The sequence below is a fragment of the Convolutriloba macropyga genome, chromosome 14, assembly GCF_964194025.1.
Source record: "Convolutriloba macropyga chromosome 14, txConMacr16.3, whole genome shotgun sequence".
NCBI classification, from domain to species: Eukaryota; Metazoa; Xenacoelomorpha; order Acoela; family Convolutidae; genus Convolutriloba; species Convolutriloba macropyga.
In genome coordinates, this window is record NC_134481.1 from 25,506,578 (window position 1) to 25,533,060 (window position 26,483).

Below are 26,483 nucleotides of genomic sequence, written 5' to 3' on the forward strand. Positions count from 1 at the left end.
AATGCAGATACAGCAAAAGCCTGCAAAACACTGGGATTAGAAGCAAAACCATCAAATGGCCGAATCATAGGGGTCAATCGGAAAGACTCAATAATAGTCGGCGGTTCACTCAAACTTATTCCAAAAACTTATTCCGAAATTATTCCAAAAACAGCGGAAAATCTTACTTCAACTGCGTAGTGCTGAAGACAATTACAGCCAGCAAAAGCTAACTCAGAATAGGCAAATTTACATAATGCAAATTCGAATGCAATATGCCTCCTTGACAACGAAATCAAAATCTTTGCCAAATTTTGGGAAATGCAAGATGTTCCATCACTTTCTCCAGCCTTGTTGACTCCCAAAGAATTGACGTGATTTAATCACTATGACACGACAACATATGGTCAAAATAGAAGGCCTCAAGTTCGACTACCAATTGACCAACATGAAGCCATTTTTGATCCAGACAGTCATCGGCAATGGTTGCCCGACATTGGAGAATCGTCTCGAAATGCCCTCAGACAATTTTTGGGAAATGAAAACAAGCTTTCACAAAACCCATATGCCCGAATTCAATATCAAGAGATGATTGAGACAGGACATTCAGAAACAGTGCCTGAAAGCGATCATAATCTGCCGCCCGAGAAACACTTTCTGATGCCACATCACGCAGGATAGAAATCAAGCTCTACGACTACAAAATGCAGATCAGTGTTCAACGCATCAGCAAAAATAACGAACGGAAAAAGTCTGATTGCCTCCTGGTTGGTCCAAAACAACAGCGCGACCTTTTTGAGATACTGATTCAGTTTCGCTTCCATGGCATTGCTTTATCAGGTGATATCGCAAAGATGTACCGTCAAATCGAACTGAACGAAAAGGACCGTAACTTTCAGCAGATGTTTTGGCCTTGTAGCCAGAAGCAACCAATAAAGAAGTACCGTATGACACAAGTCATATACGGCGTTTCTTCTAGTTTGTAACACGCCATCGGGGCACAACGTGATACACCAAAACATGCTGCATCAGTTCATTGCAGATTTTCATTTCTGAACTCATTTTTTGTTGTCGAACTTCGTGGTGGTTGTGACATAAGAGAGCAGGACATAAGAGAGCAGGTTGTGACATAAGAGAGCAGGTGGTTGTGACATAAGAGAGCAGGCCTGTTCCAAGACATTGCAACTACCCTAGCACTCATTGTGATGTCTAATCGCAAGTGGGCAGGCAACTCACATGAGGTTATGGAAGCTATGTCCCCGGAACTACAAGAAAACAAACATCTTTGCATCGGTTCACATGACCACACCATAAAAACCCTTGGTCTCAACTGGCTGCCCAAAACAGACACTTTCTACTTCAATAGAACCCAAAATCAGTGCAACTATATTATTAGTTACTATGGGTCTGCCTCGAACACGAAGAGACAGTTATTGAGTGTCCATCAGTCGAGCTTGACGAGTTTCACAAATGGGATTTTTCACAATTAGTGGTCAATCTTGACTGTGAAAAGCTATATGAAATCCAGTTACTAGAATCCCTTGCTTATAACCATGCGACTCCCCATGTTTGCCCGATTATTTCAATGCAAATTTTAACGGGGTTTAATCAAGAAAAAACATCCTGCAAAAAGGCGAAAATACAGTCAAAACTGATGTCGACAGAAATCTGCAAAAATCGTCCATTGGTGACATCTGAGATGTCGGCTCAGTCACTGATAGCTGCCCGAAGCTATCCGAGCTTTCAGAACCTGAAAAAAACTACTCAAACAGAGAACAAAAAATCCGAAAAAGAAAAATTTGTCAAATTTGAGGACGAAATTTTCACAAATAAAAAATTTAGTAGCATAAAACGATACCATTCGAAAACTGAACCATGCCCGATGCTTTGGGGGCTCAAAAACATTCGAGATCCAACAAACATATGTTCTACAAAAGAAGGCCGAACCCAAAAACTGGTCAAAATTAAGAAGCTAAAAACAAAAAAAATGTTGATGGATTCAGTTAACAGCAACTTGCCCCATCCTGAAAACGTACATATAACCACCAGAACATTATCTAGCAAAATGGGTGAAGTATTTGACCCTATCGGTCTCCTAGCACCTGTAACGCTTCAATGCAAATTTCTTTTTCAACATGGGAACATGAAATTGGATGGGATGACGATGATGTTGGGACAACCATAACCGAACAAATTAAAGCCTGGATGAGTGGAATGCCTCATTCATCTGAGCTACATATACTACGCTTTTTGGCAGACTTCGCTATTGAAAAAATACAACTTCATTTATCTTGCGACGCTACTGAAAAACTTATGGAGCTGCAATATATGCCCGATCACTGGGAGCATCTCAGACCAAGTCTACCTTGCTATGTCCCGAGTCCAGCTTGGCGCCCAGAAAAACACTTAGCATAACGATACTAGAACTGTGCTCAATGGTTTTTGGAGCGCAGATGATACAAACTGGTCAGAAAACGGTAAACCAAAATGGACTTGCATCTGAAATGTACGCATCGAGCGATTCAACGTTGCCTTAGCTTGGGTCAATTCTACCCCAGTAGTTTCTCAATATTGATAGCTCGTTTGGCCAAAGAACAGCAAATTATTCAACCAGAAAAATGGAAATACATGCCAACAGAAGAGAATCCAGTGGATCATACTACCCGCCCGGTGCCAGAAAAGCAGCTTTCATCCCTTAAAATGTGTTGGGAAGGCCCACAATGGCTCTCTGATAGAAACTTGAATCTCCCGAAACAACCTGAAATTCAACAGAAGTAAAGAAGGAATTAAAGCGGAGCAAAATATTAACACTAGATTTGGGCACTATTCCCGAACCTCTGGGGAGAAAACGACCCGCTCAATGATCAAAACATTGAGCAGTCCAATCACCAATTATTCCCTATTGAACCTTACGGAATTCTCGACAAAGCAATAAGAGTAGCAAAGAAAGTTCTAAAATTTGCTGACTTTTTTACAAAGCCAATCGAGAGAAGTCAAGCGACAAGCATTACATATGATTGTTAGAGATGCGCAGAAAGAAAACTATATTGATGAAATAGACAAATTGAAGAAAAACCAAAGCATAAGTCGAAAATCGAGAATCCTTCAACTCTTTTACTTAAAAGATGAGCAGCACGTCTAGTAGCAGCAGATTGCTAAAACGATTTGCCAACTTTTAATCAATTTTTCCTTACAAAAAATCTACTTTCGAAGTTAATTGTACTTGACAGTCATCAGCGAGTGTTACATTCACGCGTAAACGCAGCAGTTGTTCATATGCGTCAGCGAGTGAAAAAGTTGACAAGTTCTATAGTGTGAAACTGCATCACATGTTTCCGGTTTAATGGCCGTAACCTTTCTCAACTCTGAGGCGACCTACCACAAGAACGAGTCAACCCTGCTCCACCATTCAGTAAAGTGGGCATAGACTTCACTGGTCCAATGCCTTATAGATGTGACAAGACTGGAGCCAAATGTAATTTGGTGGTTTTTGCAAGCTTCGTTACAAAAGCCTTCCATTTGGATGTCACTAAAGCGTTGATTACACAGGAATGCATGAAAGCTATCAGACGAGTCTTTTCGCGACGAGGTTGCCCAGCTCTCATTTTTTGGGACAACGGTACAATTTTTTTAGGCTCATTGAATGACCTCATAAAACTCAAAAGGTTGCTGAAAGAAATACGGAACTGATTCTTTACCTCAAACTGTGCTAGACTTAGGCAATAACTGGTCAACAATTCCAGCCAAAGCTTCTTATTTTGGTGGACTATTGGAAGCAGGAGTCAAATCGATGAAGCTACTGCTGTTCAGAAGAACCGGAACAACAGCTAACCTCTCTTTGGATGAAGTATATACAATGCTATGCCAAGTCGGAGCTATACTTTACTCGAGAAGGCTCAGTTGCTTCAGATGATGCAAAGACAGTCAATCCTTAAACCCTGCTATGCTATCCGGCTTTCATAACCATCAGCTGATTTTGGTTGTTCCCCCAGTCCTAAAAACAAAAGATGAAGATCCAAAATAGCGCTTCCAACACTTGCAGAAATTCATAGATTCATAGCAGAATTTTGGAAGAGATGGACAACTGAAAATTTATCCCAGTTGCAGACCAGTTCAAAGAACATGGGCGGAATGCACAAGCTGACAAAAGGAGATTTAGTGTACATCACAGATGAAAACAGTCCTCCCTTTTCATGGCCTTGGGGAATTGTGCGTTAAACATATACAGGAAATGACAATTTGGTCAGAGTAGACAAAATCAAAACCGGAAATGACAAATTCTGAAACAGACCAATAGTAAAACTAAGAAAGATACCAGTTAACACAAGCTAACCAATCAACACGAGCCTTAATCCAAATGCTCTGGAAAATGGTCCCACAAAGGAGCCAACTCGATCCCGCCTGCCGTCCTTTCCACGAGCACACTGGGTACCTGTGTACCCGGAAACGAGAATCCTTGGCCACTGGCAGTTGGACTCTCACATGCCGCACTTCGCAAGGACTAAACTTGGTCCCACTAAGATTTTTCTTAGATAAAGGATTGAATAGCAATTGATGCTATCAAAAGCTGGCATTTGAAGTATTTTTTTGATGCCATACATCAACGGGGGCGGCTTTGTATAGACATATAATTACTCAACAACGTATGTAATGACTTTTGATTTATTCCTTAAGGCTGATCTTTGTTCAGTTGCGTAAACATACGCATAATTTCCCTCATAAGAATTGAGTCGCTTTGTCTAGCTGCTAATTCCTCATGATTCAAAAGCCATTCAATTCAATATTTAATTCAATTCTTTATTTACATAATAAACAGCTATCGCAAACGTTCAAAGTTTTATTGGATATTGTTCGATTGTTTGAATATTTCTACGACCATTCTCAAATTCATTGATTCAGTTTTACTGTTTTAATAACAGATGCATGGAAGCAGAGTTAAATGTTTCAAGATTCTTTGCTGGGAGTGTTGATCAGCTTTAAAATTCTGAAGTATTTAGTTTAACATTGAGACAATAATCTCTGAAATACATAGTTAACTTTCTCGTTTTGAATGTATAAAGCGCACTCTTTTTAAAAAATATTTTAAGTTTTAAATTATTCGCCAAATGTAAGGTCTTTTCCATCGATTTCGTTTTCATTTTTAGTTACAATTTTTTTTGTCTTCATACTAAATGTGAATTCGATTTTTCACCTATGAATAAGTTGCATTATTTAGTGTAGCATTCAAAGTCACCGCTTTGTTCATGGTCTTTTAAGTTGTTAAAGGTCTTTCAATTTGTATGTTTTTTATTGTTTCGTTCACGAGGCTATTTTTTCGTTACTGAAAAGTTAAAGTTATCTCACAGAAATGAATTGTTCTACTTTTTTGTCTAGTTTTTCAAATAGATTAATAAGCAAAAGTTGTAATTTTTAACGATCATTGGGTCATCTTCAGGGGTCATTTGCAAAATCGCTCCTCTTGGGAACGAGTTTTAGGACAAATTTTAATTGGTCGAGTATTGCGAAATTTTTTTTTGTTTTCAGAGTATTAAAGCATGTCAATGTTCTTACGCGAAACAATGATTCAGATTTTGATTGGACAGCACCAGTTCCGTTGTTCCCTAAACAAATGAAAGCTCTTTTTCCTTCAAAAATTGAAAATTTTAGTTATCACCTGTATCCTGCTAAATGGTCATGCTTGTAGAATTCTTGAACTAAGTCGTCCTCGTAAACCGGGTACCAACTCAATTTAATTTTAATGATAAACATACTAAGCGATAAAAAACAATAAGGAAACGAGTCAAGTCAGATATCAATGTTTGCAGTATAGATGAAATGGTTAGTTGGTTGTTTTTCTATAGGTTGGAAATCGAAAATTGAAAGAATTCTCAAATGAGCTTTCTAGAAATTCTCATATGGGCCCTGTAGAAATTGAAAGAATTCTCATATGGGCTTTCTATGAACTCAAGGAAGTCATATATGACCATGATTACCGTTAAATTTTATTCTCAAAAAAATTGGTCTAATTTTTTTGGTAATGAGGAGTCACTTAAGTGCTTCCGCGTCATTGTATTGTGAGACGACGAAATCTCCTAACATTCAATTTATTGAGCAAAGTTAAGATTCCACTACAGGCCTGAGACTTTTTAAATGTCTAGAATTTTTTCTGCAAGACTAATCAATTCCCAACCATGGCTACGTTTAAACTAAACAATTCCCAATCATGGCAACTTTTCGAAAAAAAAGTTTCAGAGAAAATATCAAAAACACTTTCTAAGATAGATTACACAGTCATACTGTTGTATTTTTGTGTACATAAGGTAGCACACAGTAGTTTCTATGCGAGAAGTGTTAATCAGACTACATTATACAGGAATTCGGTCAATGTTTTACGAGTCATAATGATCTTGTATGATTACAGAAATTTAGCAGCCATCAAAAATTAAAATTACACAATTTAATGCTCTGAAGATTTTTGTATGATTCTTGTATGATTACAGGAAATCATAGCTTTTCTTTAGGGTAGCTTTTTTTAAAACTCAGTTCATTATTGATTTGTTTCCAGATTATTGTTTCTGCCTGCCTTTGTACGCCTAAATTTATAAATATTACACAACAGATCAGTTTCGTGAGAGGGAGTTGGGTCTCTGAATATCTCGTGTTTCTGAATGCTGTGATATGAAGACTACAGTCTTCTTCTTTCGCATCTGATTTATGTGTCTCTAGGCGGAGTTTAGAAGATGGTTGAAGTCGGCAATTTAATGTGGTATCAAAAGGTGTTTTGTTCTGTTACAGGAATGCATTTTATCTGGAATCCTGTCAGTGGAGGGACGTAAAGTTCTTCACATGGATCGCAACCAGTACTACGGAGCAGAAAGTGCATCCCTGACCCCTCTCAATGCAGTATTCGAGCACTTCAAACGGGACGTTCCTGGAGATGTCGACAAATATGGAAGAGGACGTGACTGGAATGTAGATCTGATCCCGAAGTTCCTGATGGCCGATGGGAAACTAGTGAAGACATTGTTGGCAACTGGAGTTACTAGGTACTTGGAGTTCAAGATGATTGAAGGGAGTTATGTGTACATGACTGCTGGAAAGAAGAATGGCAAAGTGTCCAAAGTTCCTGCCAATGAATCTGAAGCCCTCAAATCAGGTTAAGTGTATCTTTATTATTTTCTAGCCTTTTTCTTCCAATAGGTTCATGGATTGAAGGAGGTGGAAGAGGAATCCGTATGTTTCATGTGTAGATAGATACTTTGAGGCCTAAAATTACGTGGTCATAAATAGAATCGTAGTGTTATTAAAGAAATTTAAGGTCGACTGGCAGGTTTTTCGTTCCTAAATTGTTATTAATTGTAATCGCACTGACAAAGTAGTCGACCAATGTTTGAGAACAAATCTTATTTTTAAGATTTGTCTGCTGGTATCAAAAATTGATTGTTTGGTAAGATTTTTTGAGCAAGCAGTTTTTAGAATATCTAATCTCTTTAGATCTGATGGGAATGTTCGAGAAGAAAAAGTTTGCCAAATTCCTTAGTTGGGTGCTAGAGTTTGATAAGAAAGACCCCAAGACGTGGAAGAATTTCACAGAGGAGACAACTATGGAACAAGTCTATGAGTCCTTTGGACTGGACAAGAACACGATTGATTTCACGGGACATGCTATTGCTCTCTACAGAGATGAAGAGTTAGTACAGCTGCTTCCTATTTGTCAATTTCGACTGGTAAAAAAAGTCTATCATTGCTTTTTGAGGCTAAACGGGGGGGGGGTCGGTGTATTGTTTGACATTTGTGGAAGAACGTTCTCCAGACTACGAGGGGGAAATTGAGCAATGCAATTTTATTATTATCGTAGAAACAGGCATGGCTTAACTGTAGGTCGTGATGTAATAGTTAATATATAGCTCTTTCTTTCTTTCTTTCTTTCTTTCTTTCTGAAATATAGCTGTTAAGAAAAGTTTTGATTTCGAGCGGTAACGCTGATTTATGTCTGCAGGTACAGGCAGCGACCCTTCATCGAAACAGTGGACAAAGCGCAGCTGTACTACTCCTCCCTGACGAGGTACAGTGACCAGGATAAGAAACAGAGTCCTTCGCCCTATCTGTACTGTCTGTATGGTCTGGGTGAGTTGCCACAGAGCTTCGCCAGATTGTCTGCCATATACGGAGGAACCTACATGTTGGGAGTGCCAATTGAAGTAGAAATGGACGAAGGAGGACAATTTGTGGCTGTCAAGTCAAAAGAAGGGGTAAGTGCTTCTCATTGCAATTTTCTCGTTTGGGAATTGAATCAGAGTGACATTATATTAAGCAGCATAATTGTAAACGTCATATTAAAAATGTTTCCAGTTTTTCGCCTGTTTTGGGTATGTAAAAAGTTTAGTCTGTTGATTTTCTATTCAATTTCTCGTTGATTGAATTTTCCACGTTGATAGGTTGCAAAGGCAAAGATGGTGATTGGAGATCCGTCTTACTTCCCGGACAAAGTGGAAAAATGTGGACAAGTGGTGCGTGCCATCTGCATCATGGACCACCCAGTACCAGACACTGGCAATGCAAACTCAGTCCAGATCATCTGTCCCGCATCTCAATTGGGCCGCAAGACAGGTTATAATATTAATGACTTGTTCAACGAAATACACGTAATACAGAAAAAATATACACTGTTTATATCAACACTTCTATATCCTTTTGAAAAGGCACCATTGAACCAATCGTTTTTGGGTGTATACGGGGGAATGCCAAACTTTGATAATGATTTCCATAAAGCGAAATGCTTGGAACATCTTTATTAATAGCCGCACAGCGATAGCTGAGGCTATTATTGGCCTTCTCTTGGTTTTTTTTTCGTCATGATTTTTGTTACGACCATATGACGTCACAGCCATTTTTTGTTCATTCGTTCATGCAATTTCAATTGAATTGCATGTGTGACGTCATTTTCCGCTCTTAGTGGAGCGAGTTTTTTGTTCATGCGCGTGATTAAATTTTTGGTCACACTTGACTTACCTCACTCTCAAAAGTGACTTCCTCACTTTGAAATTGACTTTTATTTACTTTAATTCAAAGAGATAAGGTCAAATGGGTGTGTATCACTCTAAATGAAGGTTATTTGAGATCAGCTAATAGAGGCAGCAATAACTTATACAGATTTTTAATCAAAATATAACAGATCAGCCTTCAATGAAAAGATAAATTTTTTTGGTCTGTCTTTTTTACTGTTTTTTTTAGACTGCCGATCTACGAATCTATTGCGGCTATTTTCCGGCAATCTGCCAGCTATGTTTATATTTGTAAGCTGAGCGTTGCTATATGCTGTGTTTCTGTTTCCTACGACTCAGAGAGGAGAATGGGTTTTCTTGAGGTTTATAATAGCCGACGCGTCACCCTCTCAACGGCTATTATTTAGTCGCTCTTGTTTTTAAATTCGCTTTACCTTTTGATCTCGTTTTGACATATATATTAACCTGAGTTATGGTATCAATGACGGCTATTTTCCGGAAATTTTCCGGGTATGTTTTTGAAATCTAACAGAAACTCTTCGCCAAAGTGGATCACTTTTTGACACTCAGAAGCAAATTCGGTTAATGCCTATCTCTTCTTTTTTTTCTGTTTCTATCCCGATGTCCGTAAGGCGGGTTACCGATGCCTATTTTCCGGTATTTTGTCGGTTATCTTTTTTTGGAAATACTATTTATTCATATGGTGTTTTCGTCTGAAGGTAAAAATTGGTAAAACTGATGTGTGAACTTATTTTTTTCTGAGCGAAGGAATTATCTTTGAAGTGTCGGGGAAAATACGGCATGTAGATAGCAGTTTTTAGCCGTTTTCGTTTGTCTATTTGACTCAATTATTTTGCTTATAGCTTTTTTGTTGTTTTTTTTTCGGGAGAATCTGCATCAATATTTAAGCATCTGATATTATTTTTCTGTGTTTGTTAGAGCATAATAATGCGTTTGAAGCGCAAAATTGGCTCATGTTAGTTAACTAATTAATTAATGAATATTTTAGTTAATTAATAGCCGCCTCAGTTTCTCAGCCGGCTATTATAGCGCTCATATGTTTTTACAATTCAAAGAATTTGAATTGTATTGGGGCGCTGTCTTTTTTTTTAAGATCTGTGCACACATTTTCATGATTTTTGAAGTCAAATTGGAGTAGTGATTTTGGTCACGCCGAAACAGTAAGTGGAGCGAAAAAGCGAGTGGTTTTGCGGCGTGAAATTTTTTCGCTCTAAATTTAAAGTAGAGTGAGAAAACGGGGTTTGAACAAAAATTCGCTTTCTCGCTAGTGGTTTTTTGTTCACATGCGGCAATTTCACTTTGATTTTTACATTTTTTTTCGATTTTTTGGATCGGATTTTTTTTCTAAATGGTTTTCCCAATCCATTCATAGTCCGTTCTTGGTCTAGTTTTCTGTTTAGTCAATGAAAATTCTTTGAATTGTACGTCAGGACTTGTCCTGCTATGTTTTTTACTTCGTCGAATAAAAATTTTTTGCTTTACCTTAGTTCACAGCTTGTTCAACATATTGCCTGAAACCTTTTTGACTTCTCTAGGCTAGTTTCACTCTTCTCTCATTCTGCTGAAAGTTTTTAAACAGTAGTTGCTCAGCAAAGCAATTCAAAATAAACAGAATCAGTATCAAAAACCAGATCAGAAGTAGAAACGGGATAAACCCATAAAGTTCACTTTTAGATGCCCGTTCCTCAAACCTTTTTCTTAGTTACCATTTTTATTGATTATTGGTATTGATACTAGCCCTTGTGTGGTCTCACTACGAAACAGGAGTATATTAAGCTCCGAAATGCATCGAAATAGTTTGCACTTTAAAATTGATTGTACTAAAATATTTTTTTTTCACTAGTTTTTTCTCTTTCAATCCCAATCTTGGTTATGTGAATCAACGGTGGCTATTTTCTGGCATTCTGAGGGGTATGTTTGTTGGTTTCTTTTGATAATTTTTTTGGATCATCAAGCATATTTTTTGTTTTCTATGTATATGGAACGTCTCTTCAATAATTCATGCATTGAATATCTATTTTTTGAAATTAGGTATTTTTGTAACATTGTACACATACTAATCCAATTGTAGCGGTTTACTGTCCACTTTCTAAGTTTTCAATATGCAGTTCAATTTAAAAGTTGTTTCATAGTCGCAATTTTAAACAGAATATTTCAAATCTCTTTCAAGGAGTTTGTTTTCAATCTTTTGTTTTGACTGGAGGACGGTTATGTAATTCAACTGATTCCTCAATTCTAAAAGTGCAAAGAATAATTGTGCGGACATAAGATATGGTTTTCGGCTGCAATCAGTTATTTTTGGGAAATTCTGACGCTTCGGGTTGCGTACGGAATTCTTCGTCTATATTCCTGTTTCGTTTTACATCTGTTCACACAGCAAAGCCGAAAGAGTCAAATTTTCTGAATAATTTTTCTACTCTTACTAATAGCGCTTTCTGACGTGAAGTCATTTCTCACTTTCTCAGCAAAATGTTTTTCGGTCGCTTGATTAGAGTTTGATCACACGTGACCTGCCTCGCTTAATAGAATGACTTCCGAACATTAATTTGAATTAATTTAAGGTCAAAGGAATTCATATGTGTAAAAAAGGTCCGTAATAAAATTGCTTCTGCGAAGTGAATTTTAACAAGACTTTTTATTTAATTTATCGCTGAATGTTTTTTTACATAGTGTTTTGAGCGGCGTCGAGTTTTTCATCTTATATCCGTATCTGTTTCTATCGGTATTATAAGGCACGCATGTTTTTCGCGGCTATTCCAACAGAATGTCGGCTATGTTCCTTAATTGCTCTCAAACGAAGTCCTGTGTTCTTTTTTTGCGATTTTTCGCTTGACCGATTTTTATTTGACCCTTTTAACTTTTCGTCCTCAAAAATGGAAATTAAGCGGAATGTTTTTGTGATGTGAGATTCAGTATTCTTTTAGATTTTCCGCAAAGAGTTTTGCGTTTCTTGCTAACCGAATCTTCTCTGGTATTTTATGCCACTGTTCCTCATATGGAAGAGTAATTGGATTCCTTCTGACTTTTGCTTGCTTTTAATTTTTTGTTTTCGAGTTTTGTTGAGATTCCAATAGCCAAAAATGCCGAATTTTATTTGCTTATATCAATGATCTTTCATTGTGGACGTTTTCGCCATTATACAATACTTCTTAGATCGATCATAACAATTTGATTTGGGTTGAAAATTTGCAAAACAAACGTAAATTTTAATTTTGAACCAAATCATTCAAGTGTGGCATATCTGAAAAAGCCTACAAGAGGCTTGATGAAGGCAGAACAATGCAAATCAAATACATAAGAAACAAACACATCAGCAGCCAAAGTATGTGAAGAGGATGAGAAGATTCAATTGAACAAATAATTTGGTCGAAAAGTAAATCAGTCTAATACAGTCCCAAGCACAAGGGAGAAACCCTTGGTGCTTATTTTGATGGTTAGTCTATATACAGATCTTAATGATAAGAATGACTTTTGAGTGCTCATTAAAAGAAAGCACTTCCACCAACGCCAGTTAGTTCGCGAAGTTGAGTACAGTAGAAGGAACAAGGGATGGAAGACGGAATTGAAAGTTGTAGGACAAGACGAAATCATGCCTTCTATGCTACTACTCGTATTGATAAGGTTAATGAAGTGCGCTTTGGTATTAGCGAATTGCTCTCGAACGAAATTCGTAGCAATTATATAAGTCCTGTGGTTTTTTAATGCGATTTTTCGCTTTCATTGATTTTTCGTCTGATTCATGTGACTTTTCGTAAGCAGGATAAACAGGTAGCGCTCGGAGGGCCTTAAGTGGCCAAGCAGCTCTCTTATAGCCGTAATAGTCTTTAAGTATGCGATTCATCGAAACTGTTTTGAGGTGACAATTGTGAAGGCCGGTTCTTAGACTGAAAATTTTCCCCCTCAGTCGCCCCAACGTTTGATCCTTCACTTATTAAACAACAAATTGATATGTGCATAAGGATGCCTTGATTTCGAAAACACAATTTGGTTTAAGAAAAAATTTTTCCATAACAGATGCGCTCGTCGATTGAACTGAATGTAAGATACAGAAAAAGGAGAAAATTACCGCAGCAGCTTTTTTGGATCTATATAAGGCTTTTGACACCATCAGTCACAAACTCATGATACAAAAGCTCGCCTTTCTTGGATTTTCGATAACAGCTCAAAAATTAATTAAGAGCTATCTTTTAAACAGAACTTAAAGTGTGATAATCAATATCGTTAAATCAGGGTTGATAGGAATGTCTCAAGGAGTTCCGAAGAGAACAGGGAACAGTTTTAGGTCCTCTCTTGTTCAATCTACATGTTAATGATCTCAGCAAATTTTTGTCTCGTGAAACAAAACATAGATGACAGTGTCGTACTGAGCTCTCATGATGAAGTTTCCAACTGTAAAGATGAGCTTGAGAACGCCACAGAAAAATTCATTTTATTAAGTTAAATCGCCTTAAAATCAATCCGGACAAAACTGGATTCATTGTTTCGGGCAGTTGTAATCCTAATGACGAAACGACATTAAAAGTTGGAGAACAGGGATGGCAGAAATTAAGTATCCAGGTGTTTATTGGCAAAGCGCAATTATCAAAACAGGTTAAAATTGTGAAAATGGCTCAGGGCATTAAATGCATATATGCACTCAGGGACATGATTCAGACTGCATACAAAAAAGTATTTTAACGCTTTGGTTCTCAGTATTCTTCTGTTTGACTTGCAACTCAATCCATATCTCAATGAAAATCTCATAACGACATTTGAAAAGCAACTGAAGAGAGGCCATAGAAGCTTGTTTTGTTGGACAAAAGTTTCTCTCATCCTCAGATCCTAAAATCAATCTGTATGTACTAACTTTTTCGCTGTTTATTGAATTCAGGGCTGCCATATACTGTCATAACAGCTTTAATAACAATAGCCCTGCTTTCTCAAGCTCAGCATTGAACTTGCAATTTTCTTTGAACAGCAGGTTTTTACATACACCAGCGAACTAAAAAAAATGTTACCCAAACACTTTCAAACCGCAATTTTCATTAAAAAAGTTTTATTAAGATAAGAGGTTGTCCAGCACAGTTCTATACCAAGAAAGTATGTTTTAATATCGTACAGGCGTGCAAAGCAGAATTATTAACGTATTAACAGTTTTTTCGTAATAAATACATGACGGAACCGAACAAAATCCAATACAATCCAATACAATGCAATTACTTGGAAACATTTTAAGTTCAATTAACTTTCATTTTTTATGATGAATTTATAACACTTCCCTCCCTCCACCCCATGAACAGTAGTTTCTCTTTTGTATGTATCAATGCCTTAAATAATACTTTTTTCTTTGTTTATAGTTAAATAATTTTCTACACTGCCTATGGTTGTAAACTTTTTCTATGACTAAAATTTTACAGATATTAGGAGACGTACAGGTTCCTTTTTGTATTATTATAATGTTAAATGGTTATCTGCTATAGTTTCTAGTCTTTCATGTTTGTCAACTGTTATGCCAGGCTACTAGGCTTTTGTCTTTTTCTCAAGTATCGAGAAAAGGCTGCTAATTTTGGAACTAATATTTTGCTCAATATTCTTTTTACAATCACAGAACTATTACACGTGATTAAAGCATGGAATTGACTGTTTTGATAACATTTTGTTTCAGACGTGTACATCTGCTGTATCTCATCAGCACATGCAGTGGCCTCCAAGGGCAACTACATTGCAGTAGTGGGTGCCACTGTGGAGACTGACAACCCACACGAAGAGGTCAAGAGTGTGTTACATGTACTGGGTGCTCTCGCCTGCGAGTGAGTCGAATTGTTTTCAAATTGGGCAATTGTTAAATTGAGCAAAACATAATCTTGTTATAATCAAGGTTTATCAACTGAATTTTTGAATCGCTTACTTAGCCCAGTTTAACGGTGGAAAGAAACTGAACTAATTGTTATACAAACGTTCAAGCGCTCGTCCTATATATGCTAAGGGCTAACAATTGTCAAGAGACAGGTAACGTGTGCCCTCTCAGGTACTCGTGCGATATGAATGGGTGAGGAAGTAGAGGCGGGTTGGTTTTTGTGTGTGCTTGAATTGTCGATTTCTCTATTTCAGTCCCTTCATCTATGTGCAGGACTTGTACAGGCCAACCGACGATGGCAAACAGTCGAAGGTAAGTGAACTTTCTTTCTACCTTCTAATTGGCAATGGTGCAATTAGTCTGAGTTGACTACTCCAAAGCTTCAATTAAGTAATTAATTTAAGATAACGTGGAATTTTACTACATATCACAACCTGTTACCACTGAAGTTTTTTTGGGTCCAAGTGGGTTGTGCTTAGAAATGGTTGAGTGAGCACAGAATCATTGTTTTGATGACAACGTCTGACAAAGTTTCTGATTGAGCTCTTTGCAGAGAGTAAGGTTCTGACATAAAAGTCTCTATTTCCAAGACACTGATGCTACAAAATGATGCAGAGAAAGAAATTTTGCTTTTGAAAAAATATCCAAAAGATAATTGTTTTGCTGCAATTTTTGTCTTAGTTAGATTTGATTATTAATTGTCCTCTAAGGCATTTAGCAATTATCTCGTCCTGCTAGTTTTTAATGAGATTTTTTTGTCTGGACTTTTGTTCGTCCGAATAAGTTGAATTTTTAAGGGGAAACGTACTGAACAGGTAAAGTCCAAAACCGAAAGGATCAAATTACTGCGAAATTCTGATTGAGCTTTTTCATGCGATTTTTTACTACCTATATTTCCTGAACGTTTCGTCTAACCATTAATTTTCAATTATTAGGAGCTGTGTTTCTAGATTAGGTTGTTTTTCCTTCGCAGGCTCATATGCACCCGTCTACCAATGAGGATACCAGTTATAAGTCTAATCTACTTACTAGCAACGCCAGTCGTTTGAAAACAATTCGTATGGCGTCAGTCTGTTATTTTTACAATTATGTGCTGCCCGTGTGATTTTCCATCTTTGGATTTTGACGGTGTCAGGACAATTTACCCAATTCCATTTTACCCAATGCCATTTTACCCAACCTGCCATTTTACCCAATGCCAACTTACCCAATTTACCCCATTGCTAAATTAACCAGAACGACTATTTAGCCGACTAGAAAATAAATGGCCCGTGGGACTTGATATGAAACTATCACAACCGAACATGGAATTAGCGGACTATATAATTAAATGGCCTGTGGGACTTAATATGAAACTATCACAACCGAACATCGGATTATATTGTCCACAAACATTTTAAACTATCCTTGTAATAGCGACTGCTAATGGAGACTGCAATCGGATAATTGTACAAAAAGATCAAAGAGCATTGGGTAAAATGGCATTGGGTAAAATGGAATTGGGTAATTTGTCATGTAACCGATTTTGACGTATTGCTCAGGCAATAATACTTAAGCTTTCGACTGAAGCAAGAAACGGCATGTTTTTGTTGGTGAACGCTCCCAATTTAGTGGGACCTTTGCAACCCCCAGTTGTCACAGATCTCATGCTTCGATGACAATGATTACATGCTCTCGAACGAAGTTTGAAGAAATCATCATAAACGTGTGCGTTTTTTTTATGCAAAACTTTTGCTTGACGTTTTTGTTCTAGAACATTCGTTCAATTCCACTTATCGAGTGACTTTTTCCAGCTTCACTTTTGTTTTTGAGTGACCTAAACTGCTCTTATTCATAAACTAAGTCTGTTGCTAAAACAAATCCGAGTGTAATATGAGCTATCACATGACTCTGATAGTCGAGTGGATAAGGCTATTATGCCAGAGGTTTGGGGCTCGAAGTCCTGCTTGTTCGAAATTGTTTGCATCCGTTAAAATTTATGTAGGCTACAGCCCCCTCTTAAATGAATTGCCCCGCATGTTCGAGAGCCTTTTATCCTACTCTAGTGGGTCTATGTTTCTATATGCAATTGCACATTCTGTGTCTTGGGGGAGCTTTACTTGCGGGAGGAGCAACAACATAAAGGATCCAATCAACTTGCAATTTTATAGTTGTACCCTCTAATCATTGAAGTTCCTGTACTTTGGCTCATTTTGGATTTATCAGTCCGTTCCTGCTTGGCAAATGCACGCATTAGTTTTCACTGCATGAGAGTTTTCTTGATTTGTTTCGGCTGAGATTATCAATGCGGCTACTACTTAGGCGCTCTCCTTTTTACACGCTTTTTTTCGCTGTCTTAAAATCTGATTTTTTAGTCAAATTGGAGTATTCATTTTATAAACACCGAAACAAGAAGTGGAACAAAAAAGTGAGTATGTGGTGTAAAATTTTATCACTTTTTCAAAGTATCTTGAGAAAATTGTGTTTGTACAAAAATTCGTTTTCTCTATTGTGATCTTTTGTTCACGTACTGCTATTTAACTTATGCTTTTACTGTTTTTGATCGGTTTTTTTCCAATGCTTTTCCCAGTCAATTCCTGGAAGCATTTACGTCTAGTTTTTGTTTAGTCACTGAAAATTTCTTGAATTCTTGTCTTGCCAGGTTTTTAATTCCTTTTATCCTTCGATGACGTTTTTCGTTGATTCGGCAATTTTATGCTAAAAGTCAAATAAAAAGTGCGCCGAAAATGGTGCCATTTTTCACTTTAAATCTTAATAGTGGTATATGTTAACCTCTAATGTGGTTATTTGAAGCCAGCCCACTATTGAACTTCTTAGTCCCATTTAGGAGCAATTCTCCCTCTCCCTCCCCCTACTGAAGCAGGCTGCAATTGATTAGAGCTCCCACTAGTCGTTCGAGAGCAATTCTTCCGACGTTTAGTCGGTTATGTTTAATGTTTTTTTTTCCATTTTTTGGATCGGATTTTTTCTAAATGGCTTTTCCAATCCATTCATAAATGGTTTTCCTAATTCACTCAGTCCGTTCTAGGTCTAGTTTTTTGTTTAGTCAATGAAAATTCTTTGAATTGTACGTCAGGACTTGTCCTGCTATGTTTTGTTTCGTCGTCTCACGCTCTTTTTCGTTTTATATTTGTTAGTCCCATTTAGGAGCAATTCTCCCTCTCCCTCCCCCTACTGAAGCAGGCTGCAATTGATTAGAGCTCCCACTAGTCGTTCGAGAGCAATTCTTCCGACGTTTAGTCGGTTATGTTTAATGTTTTTTTTTCCATTTTTTGGATCGGATTTTTTCTAAATGGCTTTTCCAATCCATTCATAAATGGTTTTCCTAATTCACTCAGTCCGTTCTAGGTCTAGTTTTTTGTTTAGTCAATGAAAATTCTTTGAATTGTACGTCAGGACTTGTCCTGCTATGTTTTGTTTCGTCGTCTCACGCTCTTTTTCGTTTTATATTTGTTAACACAGCAAAGCTAAAAAAGTGAAATTTTCTGAATGACTTCTTTCTCTCACTAACGGCGTTTGCGCGCGTGATGTCATTTTTCAAGTTTTTTGCCTGATTAGATTTTGATCAAAAGTGACCTACCTCAATCAATAAAATGACTTTTGCACTTTTAAACTTAAGTTTAATGTTAGTTTGTTTAAGGTCAAAGGAACTCCTATGTGCAGTAAAGTCCCTAATAAGAGGCTTCTGCGGGATGAATTTTAACAATCTCTATTAATTTATCGCTGAATAATTTTTACCTAGCTTTTTTAGCGGCGTCGATTTTTCAATTTAGATCTGTCTGTTTCTATCTCTATTGTACGGCGCGCAGGTCTTCTTTAGCAGCTACTCCGGCAATCTGCCGGCTACGTTTGTTAAAATTTAGAGGAACGTGAAGCATCAAGAATATCCAGCGCAAATTGAGTAGCTTATCAGCTAGAAAATATGGGTTCTGGGTATCCACAGGCCTACTGAAAAAGCAAAGAGCAATTTCAATCGACTGCAACATCTTTCTTTTTTCCAACAGATTTCATTTTGAATGGAACCAAATTAACGTTGAGGGCGACAATTTTAACATTTGCAACGCAAAAAGAATTAATGAGAGAACAAATACAGATCAATGTCAGGTAACAACTTGTTATTCAAAATAGTCTATTCAGCACTTAAGAGTCTATCCTTCGATCAGAGGAGTATGGAATCCACAAGGCACTTCCTCGTTTGATATCGGTGTCAACGACACTGATTAAAGTTTTATTGCAATCGAAACCCACGAGAAGCTCTAGAGAATTGCAGACGAAAAAAAGAAAATATTTGGATGCATGTCTTGAGAAACATGTCTCTTTTACACCGCTAGCTTTCAATGCAGATGGTATGATGGGTTGAGAAATTCAGTTTTCTCAAAAGCCTAACTTAAAGATTGTCCTCCAATTGGAGACGCCATATCGGAGTCGAATCGAGACTGTGATCATACGAGCAACCAACCTTTGCATTAGAGGAACTATTAACAAATGGTGATCATTTCAGTTTGCCCTTGTTGAAAGATGAAAAATTAACTTGCTTCTAGAGTAATACCGGTTTGCGAACTTTTCGAACCTCTAGTAGACAAGATCAAACTCAGTTTTTTGACAAATTTCACAGGAACGCAAAGCACCAGCGGTATACAGCGCAATTTATATAGCTTTTCAGCTGAATCGAGGCATAATTTTACTTTCAATCGTTGCTACAGCGGCCAACTTTACTCACAACTAATTTTCCGAAAACTGGCTTTCATCATTGAGCAGAAAAACTGGCAGAAATAACGGATCATTATTCCAGAATTGTTTATATTTTCTTGTTCCTTCTGTTCTCTAAATATTATTATCGGCCTATAAAAAAGCTGCAATACATCATTTGACTCCTCTAATAAACGTATTGCGCCGTTATGAACCCTTCCCGTCTTTAGCAGACTACAATAGTATCGAGCCCCCGCTAGTTTTTCGGAGCAATTCGTCCAAATTTGGTTTGTTATGTTTAAAATTGTTTCGTAACCAGACCATTAATATTCTCATCATTATACCACCAGGTATAAGAAAGAAAGAATGAAACAATGAATTTCTCCTTTATCATAATAATTATCAATGTCTAAATATGAGATAAAAAATGTTTTAGGTGTTTATCACTCGGAGCTACGATGCAACGACACACTTTGAGACTACCTGCGATGATATCGAGAGTGTGTATGAGAGGTGTACAGGAGAGAAGTTGGACTTGGAAAAACTATCCTCCAAATTGGTCACTCCAGATGCTGGATCATTCTAGAATGTTCTATCATCGAATGTTCTTAAACGTTCTTCTCGTGGAAATGTTTAGAAGGTTTGAACTGTCATATAAAAAATTACGTCGCGTGGATCAATCAGTTGTATTAACTATTAATAACGCAGTGTCTTGTGCTATTTTTATGAAAATTGATTCTCAGAAAATTTTAATTTAGCGTTTGGCTCATTGTAAAATTAGGTTTTACAAAACTGTTCAACTAGCTGTTTTTTTGCAGCTAGCGTCCGCACTGTAATAATATAAACGAATATCATTCATGTAATAAGCAGAGATTATTCACAACCTGGTTTTGATTATTTTTAACCTGAACTTTTTTTCTTAATGACGGTCAATATTTGAATTGGTTTCGTAACACCTGATTGAAAAATGAAGTTTTGCTCGTTATTATAAATGACTACTGACAGAAATGAACTCTACTATCCATTGTTGCTTATATTTGACTCACATCCGAACAAAATTATTTGCCAAATATTTGCTAAGTAACGAACAGCAGTCACAAAGTATGTCATCTTGTGCTTTTTCGATTCTGGTCTGGTAATGGTTTCTATCTGATCGTTTATCGTCTTAATTTATGCTACCGCTGCTACTTTATTCACCTGTGCTATCAATTCACAATTTTCTATTTATTTATTTATTGAGAAAAGTATTTATGAATGTTGAGATGTGAATATTTATTATTTTGAAATTTAGACAATCTTTCATTCTGAACTTCAAAAATCTATCCTGTTATTGCATAGCTGTTTTGAGAACTTGAATTCATGTTAAAGCGATACTTTAACATGAAGTTATTTTAAGTACAGTTTGAGAATTTTTAAAAAGTGAAACTTTAAAAATGATTTTCAATCATGAGTCAAAATTAAATGGGCTTTTGATCTGAGCACTATTGTCGGTCTAAACAGCGAGTTCTAATTCAAATGTTAATAAAATCTAGCGCTAATTTGAATGAGGTTAGAATTACGTTTGATGCTTGAATAGTTCGAATTGGGGCTGCTAAATGAATGAAACGTCGTTAAGATCGCCATTTTTCATGTTCGTATAGACAGCTATGCAATGGAATCGTCGTGCAGTATTAAATCTTCCATAAATAAATCTTTCCATTTCTAATCATGATTATATTTTCTTTCCCTCGTGTTGTTTTGTAAATATGGATTTTAATCAAACAATGAATGTAAATTTAATGTCGCTAACAATTCGACATAGCTCGTGTTTGTTCGGCTAGTTTGTTTATCAATTTGTTTATTTATTGCCAAATACAAAGCATATTATAATTTCTGAAAAGAGTTTTAATGTTAATACAGGGAGTGAGTGCATAAGCATGCATGATTAATAAACTATTTTCATGTTTCTTCAAGCGCGTTGTGACTATTTTGCGAACGTCAATCCAATTCAATATTTCGAATGCTTCCTTTTTGAAAATGATGATAAAGCACAAGTTTTTCATACCTAATGCAAATCTGAGCCAAATATTGCGAAAAAGATATTACGTGACTCCCAAGTCTCAGGTTCAGAATTATTAGGTAGAGAGTTTGTATAGGTCAACATCTCGAATCTAGCGTTTTCGTCTTTTCAAACGACGTGCTGTATGGATATAAACAAGGTCGAATTTAAGGTTTTTGCAGATCAAGCAGTTTTGTATCTCCAGGTAAGACGGAATCTTCATTGGCTGCTGAATTTATTGCTTTTTAAAATAAAAATAAACTCATTTATTGTTTAAATAAAAAAGCTCTACGTAGCTATATTACGGATATAGTTTTTGTAATAAAAAGATTGATTTTGTGTCTTGTTAATAGCCGCCCTCATCTTCTCAGCCGGCTATTATAGCGCTCCATTTTTTTTAACAATTCAAAGAATTTGAATTGTATTGGTGCGCTGTGTTTTTTTTAAGATGTGTTCACACATTTTTCAATGACTTTGATCTTTCAAAACAGGTAAAGCCCAGCGGGCATCAAGTTTCATTAGAGGCCCAAAGTTGGCTTTAGTAGTCCTTCAAGTGCTTGTGGTGCAGCTGCTGGGATGGCCTTAATTTAAGGTTAAAAGGTCATTTTTTGGAGTTATTGGGCTCAAAATGGTGCAATTTTTCATGCATTTTTTTTATATTTTGAGTTTTTTTTGTTTGATTAGTCTCAGATTGAAGTTTTTAAAAATTGATGCCGGCCTTATGTGAGGCAAAATTGCTTGTTATGACCATTTTATTAGCTATATGTTTTGGTACTACAAACACAAGCACACAAAATGATACTAATTTTTGAAATTTTTTTCAGGTTTTTTGAAAATGTTCATTTTTTCAGTTTTTCCAGCTTCAGGGACCAGAAAATCTTGTTTGAGGTTTGTTAATAGGTTTGCATAGTTTCTAGTAACAATGGTTTTTAACATTTTAATGTTTTGAATATTAGCATTTTTTTGATAAAATCTGCAATTTTTTTAAGCATTTCTAAAGTTTTTGTCAGTTTTTGATATCCGTCCACTCTCAAGTGCGAGAATACCTATTCCACGTTCTGATAAAAAGTTATTGCATCGATTTTAGTTTCAATGGATTTGTTTTCAACAATTTAACCTTTCGACATTTAGAAGTTTTTTGATGGAATTTGCAGATTTTTAAAATTTTTTTCAAAACATTTGTATTTTATTTTTTCTTGCCTGAGTAGCCAGTAACCTCATCCAGGGTTGGAGATAGTATGTTTTTAAATAGTTGCTAGGGGACAATTGAATGGCTTTCAACAATTTAATAGAACGAATTTCTATTTTTTGAAGTTCGAAATTTTTCAAAAATTGTTGCCTATCGATCTATTAGACAATGAGTTTTTTAAGGCTTGGAATTGGGTTACTGGATAGCCTCTAGAGACACAGAAATCATTCTGAAGATATTTATATCACAATCGTCAGCAACATTTCCTTATTTGCAATTGATTTCTTTTTTTTTAAATATTTTTGGTCATTTTCGAGTTAATCGTTCTTCAAGGGCCAATGAATGTTTTTCAGGTCTCGCATATGAAATACTGGATTTCAGAACCAAAAATTGGTTTTGAGATTTTTTTTGCAATAGGTATTTTTATAGAGATAAAATTTTGCCTTAGGTTTAAAAGCTAAAGAGTTTTAGCAAAGAGTATATTTTTGTTTAGTTTTGATTCTTTTAGTTTCAATTTTTGATGATTTTTGTGTTCTGTCTGGCTTTGTTCAATTGATCTGCTGCCCAGGTAGAGTACGTCTGAGTTTTTCATTCAATTCTTTGAAATTTATTTTAGGACTTGTCCTGCTATGTTTTTTTTACTTCGTCGAACTCGCTTTACCCATTTTGCCGCTTTTTCGACATTTTGCGTGAAATCTTTTTGACTTCTCTAGGCTAGTTTCACTCTTCTTTCATTCTGCTCAAAGTCTTTTTAAACAGCAGCTGCTCAGCAAAGCAATTCGAAATGAAGAGAGTCAGTATAAAAAAAAATCAAAGTCAGAAATAGAAACGGGATAAACCCATAAAGCCCATTTTAGATGCCCGGTACTTGAACTTTGTTCTCATAAGTTTTAGTTACTATCTATAATGCTTATTGGTATTGATACTAGACCCTGTAGTCTCTCACTGAGAGACAGGAGTTTGTTCAATTACGAAATGACATCACAATGAAACGCACTTAAAAATGTTTTTATACAAAAATTTGTTGATATTTTCTTTTCTTTCAATCCCAATAGAGTTATGGGAATCAACGGCGGCTATTTTTCGGCAATTTGCCGGGTATGTTCTTTCTACCACTCGCCTGTCGTTATGATAGAATTCTTTTCATCACAAAGTGCAGCATTGGAGGTCTCGACTCGAGGAGAGAAAATCTTTTGTGAAAGTAATACGAATATGTTTTTATTTTCTCTGATTTAAAGGAAAATTTGAGTTTTTGCCCTTTTTTAGGTTCGTTCGATTTTAAGAAATTTCAGCAACCAAAATCAATCGAATAGACATTGTTTTATGACGAATCATACGTGAAGATACTTCTCTGATTTTTTTACTGCGAGTCTACCGTAGCTGTATTGCGGTTTTCATTAACATTGCAAAGAATTTTAATTGTATTCGGTCGCTGTCTTTTCCGTTAGCTGTTCCTAATTGTTCCGGCCTCTCTCTGAGGGGGAGGAACTATATACTCAAATGGGTTTTCTTGTTCAGACAATTTTGGCCGATCGATATATTAATCGTAGGGAGTTGTGAGTGGTATCATTAGACAGCCCGTCCAGCGTAGAAAATGGAATTAAAAAGATTTTTTTAATTTATGCTTTTTTAGGGAGTTATCGACGTTTAAAGTTTTGTGAATATTAGACGTATTTCAGACGTTTTTTTCACTTTTTTGACCAAATTTTCGTCAATTTTTAACAATTTTTCGTCAATATTGCTAAAATTTGTTAAAATTGTAAATTGTTGGGTTATTGATTTTATCTCTAAAGATAGAGGAGGGTTGCTGATTTGTTGGATCCGAGCGTTTTTGGTATAATTTTTGCTAAATTTTTCAATTTATGCTTTTTAGATCGAAAAAATGGCATTTTTAGCCCACTTGCTTTAAGTTTGCTGGAAGTGGACACTTTAAACTGCAGCCATTTTATTCCTAATCTCAAAAAGAGCTATTTAACATATAGAATTGATAGATTTTACAACCATTTCAACGATTGAGTATTTTGATAGACGCTCATCAATATCGGGGTTTATCTTGATCTCACCATGAATCCTTACGAGAAAATTTTTTTAGATTTCAATAGGGCGCGTCTTTTCAAAAATTTTCCGCTATGTAAATGTTCATGTAAATTACGGACAAGAATTCCAAATCAGGACTCAATTATTGGCAGATATTGTTTAGATTAAACAAGACTATTTTATGGTTTCAGAATAAGCTCATGGTTTTTATGCCTCTGAGCAATTGTTTTATGGACTTCTTGCGTTTTGTTTTCGCTATTTTTTTCTCTCAACTTTGGGCGCAGTCTCAGTTAAAACAGATTGAAAACGACTTCCTGTGATGCACAAATTAATACCGGCAACGATTTTTTCTATGCAATTCATGGTTTCTTTATTTTAGTACTACGCGTTTTCAATTTTGCTTAGTTTTTATCATAATTGCATATTCCGAGTTCATTTTGTTTCCTTGTCGAACTATCACATTATTGTTCAGTCCAATTGAAGGTAGGCATCGTTGAGAAAATGCACAAAATTGGAAAAACGCGTATCTGGATATGTTAATTGTTTTTGTTGAAAAGTTTATGCTCTTTGGGCTGAGACAGTTATCTCGCAAAACTTTGTGGGTTTTTGGTTTCGCCTAAGTTTGTCTTTCTTTTCGTTGTTGTGCGCCATATACCAGATAAAAACAGATCTTTATTGCTTCCCCAAGACGTATAACTCATCCGAGTTGAAGAGTTCTTTTGATAGCTGTTTGTCTTAAAAATTTTCAATTTAAATTAAAAAAAAATTTTCTGTCTCCTTTTCGCTTTTATTTTTGTCACCATGTAACTCCCTCACTCATTAGAAGTCTCAAGTACTTTTGTTAATTCAATTATTGTTTCCGCGCTTGTTTTTGCGTTCTGACTGATTGCTTCAACCATTTGGTTTCATCAAAAAATTTCGGAGATTTCTAAATTGTTCAATTTTTGGGTTTCTTTTTGTTATGTCTAAGTAGTCCTTTCATAAGGAAGACTCCTTGATAATAAGATGAAGAAAAAGTGATGATTTTTAGTTCTTTCAGGTAACATCTTATAATTATATTTCCTAGAACAGTGTCATGCTGTAAAATTGTTCGAAGCTTTGGCTTTTTTATGGATTTGTTTTTTTTTGTGGGCTGGTGACTTAGTCTCATTATTAACCATGTCCAATTGTCTTCCGGAGGTGTTTAAACCTAATCCATCGCTTGTGTGTGATGCCGTTTGTGACTTTTCACCGTCTGAAACCTAATCCACCGTCTGTTGGGACTTTTGAAAATATCTGTGTTCAAAAATGAATTTGAGTTTTTGAGCTTCGTCTATGTAGTTTGTAGTTTTTCGGGCGATTTGTAGCTCTGTCTCTGTAAACACAGGTCACAACCCGTTTCCCGTGAGCTATAGTTTATAACGGTTTTATTTTCAAACGTTTGTTTCTCAGCTTTGTTACTATTGTTACTATGAGATTTCATAAAACGTTAGATTTTTAATATTTGTACATTTCAAAGGATTTTTGGTTTGTTTTTAAATTATAACAATTATCGTCGGTCCCTTTGGCTTTGAAATACTGCACCATCAAACATTGGATAATGACATGCCTCAATTGTTTGCTATTTAGATACAAATGAACAATTTAGTGGTTTCTGTTGATATCTATTGACAATAATAGTTGTGAAATTAATTGTTTTCAAAAATGGAAGTCCTTTTGAACTTCGCACGT

At 36.1% G+C, this 26,483-nt stretch overlaps 1 protein-coding gene across 1 annotated transcript in view; it reads left to right on the forward strand.

Annotated features, from left to right (window-relative positions):
• LOC142353128 (rab GDP dissociation inhibitor beta-like) overlaps positions 1-20,867 on the forward strand; it is a 175,421-nt gene extending 154,554 nt beyond the window's left edge. The window contains exons 3-9 of the mRNA XM_075405339.1: positions 6,754-7,114; positions 7,453-7,648; positions 7,958-8,210; positions 8,397-8,568; positions 14,629-14,773; positions 15,075-15,132; positions 19,946-20,867. Of these exons, the coding sequence (XP_075261454.1) occupies positions 6,754-7,114; positions 7,453-7,648; positions 7,958-8,210; positions 8,397-8,568; positions 14,629-14,773; positions 15,075-15,132; positions 19,946-20,095 (1,335 nt within the window). The 3' untranslated portion in view covers positions 20,096-20,867. The remainder of the gene's footprint in view (positions 1-6,753; positions 7,115-7,452; positions 7,649-7,957; positions 8,211-8,396; positions 8,569-14,628; positions 14,774-15,074; positions 15,133-19,945) is intronic.
• Positions 20,868-26,483: the final 5,616 nt, after the last annotated feature.